Source organism: Seriola lalandi, unplaced genomic scaffold (genome assembly GCF_002814215.2).
Source record: "Seriola lalandi dorsalis isolate HSWRI2012SDOR001 ecotype SW California unplaced genomic scaffold, Sedor1 jcf7180001974822, whole genome shotgun sequence".
Taxonomy (NCBI): domain Eukaryota; kingdom Metazoa; phylum Chordata; class Actinopteri; order Carangiformes; family Carangidae; genus Seriola; species Seriola lalandi.
In genome coordinates this window covers 1-1785 of record NW_019445488.1, presented here as the reverse complement: position 1 = coordinate 1785, position 1785 = coordinate 1, and the positions used below count along the sequence as shown (strand labels likewise).

At 45.3% G+C, this 1785-nt stretch overlaps 1 protein-coding gene across 1 annotated transcript; it reads left to right on the top strand.

Annotated features, from left to right (window-relative positions):
- Nucleotides 1-110: 110 nt before the first annotated feature.
- LOC111654672 (pleckstrin homology domain-containing family A member 6-like) lies at nucleotides 111-1091 on the top strand (the record flags this gene model as incomplete). Its single annotated transcript, XM_023405779.1, has 3 exons — nucleotides 111-219; nucleotides 417-521; nucleotides 1019-1091. Coding segments are annotated over exons 1-3 (277 nt in total), but the record flags the coding sequence as incomplete, so codon positions are not given.
- Between the last annotated feature and the right edge of the window lie 694 nt (nucleotides 1092-1785).

The following is a 1785-nucleotide window of genomic DNA, read 5'->3' as shown; positions in this document are numbered from 1 at the left end:
GTCCAGATCAAATTTTTTGCACAGTGATTGTGTGACAGTTGTGTTGTGAGGTGACAGTTAATGCACTGATGCACTGACTGCAGAGTGTTTGTTGTTCTGTGCAGGAACTGTCATCTGGATATGAATGTGAAGGTGAACACTGCATCTGAGAGGATTAGACACTGCAAGAACAACAACATGGTGTCAGACCTTTATCCAGAGGCCCAGCCTTGCACCCGGGTGAGACACACACACGCACGCACGCACGCACGCACGCACGCACGCACGCACGCACGCACACACACACACACACACACACAGACAGACAGTTTAATTTCAGTTAATAACTATTCATATCCAACCCCAGCTTTTAGTCAGTGAATGTATATGTATATATATAAACCCTCTTGTTCTTCCGTCTGTCCGCTGATCTGCAGGTGTCTCGTACTCCCAAGAAGGCAGCTACCTTTGGGAAGCGCTCCAACTCAATGCGGAGGAATCCTAAAGCAGAGGTCACCAAACAGGGCTGGCTGTACAAGCAGGTAAAAGCTCTTCTGAGTTCTGACTCTTTATCCAACTGATAAAATATGCGCAGCATTTCACTGCAGACATCAAAGGACCTGAGCCTCCTGTGGAAGAAGAGCTGGCTCTGCCCCTTCCGGTAGATGGCATGGTGTTCGGGGACCAGTCCAGTTTACTGTCCAGGTGCACACTTTATTTTATAAGTGTGTACCAACTCAGTGTCATTCCCTTGATTGCTGACTGGCTGAAGGGTGGGCCTAGATCTCCGAAAGTCGATAACTATCTCCTTGGTCTTGGAAGTGTTCAGAAGAAGGTCCAGGTCCTGTTAGTCTAGAACAGGTCTCTCACTGCAGATGTAGGACACTTGTATTAGATCACAGTGGAGGAACACCTGACACATCAGTTCATTACTTTTTGTCTCTCTATGGGATTTATTATTAAGGTGAAGGTGACAAAGATAAAGAGGATGATGATGTTGTTGATTATGATGATGAGTGTGTGATGTGTGCTCTTACAGGCCAGCACTGGAGTGAAGCAGTGGAATAAGAGATGGTTCGTCCTCACTGACAGATGTCTCTTCTACTACAAAGGTTAGTGAGTCACCCTCCAGTCGCTCTGCTGCAGTCTTCCTCACATCTTCACCCTGTGTGTATGTAGGTCACCATAGCAGTGTCTGTTCATAGTGTGACTGTCGGTAGAGTGATGGGAGTCCTGGGTTCTATTTACAAACCGATGATTTCATTGATGACGTAGCAGTTTAGGGTTTAGGTCTCAAGAACAGTGGACGCTTCACTTCCTCTGGTCCTCAACAACACACATGCCAAGTCTGGAACAATAGTAATTTATACTTATATGTGTTACCAGCATGAGGGCCAGTAACCGTAATAGCCCAACCCCGCTGATGAGGTATAAAGTCATTCATCCATAATTAGAAACTTGGTGAATACAGTCGAAGAATATAATTATCTTTTAGTCTCTCATGATACTCTGCTCACTGTGGCCATCCAGGTGACAGCCAGGTGACAGTGAAGCAGCTATAGTGTCCAGTTTGTCTTAGGTCTGTGATAGTGGTGGTGTGATGGAGTTTGTGTTAATAAATGACATGAAGCTCGTGATAGCATCAAGAACAAACAGTCTGCCATGTTGTTTTTCTTTATCTGTGTAACTCTGAAATGTTTCCATCAGCTGGTTGAGACTGTTTCACCTGCTGCTGTCAAACACCTGCTCACTGTTCAAAGGCTTCAGCCATGATTTAACCACTCTTAACCTAATGGAGATGATCAT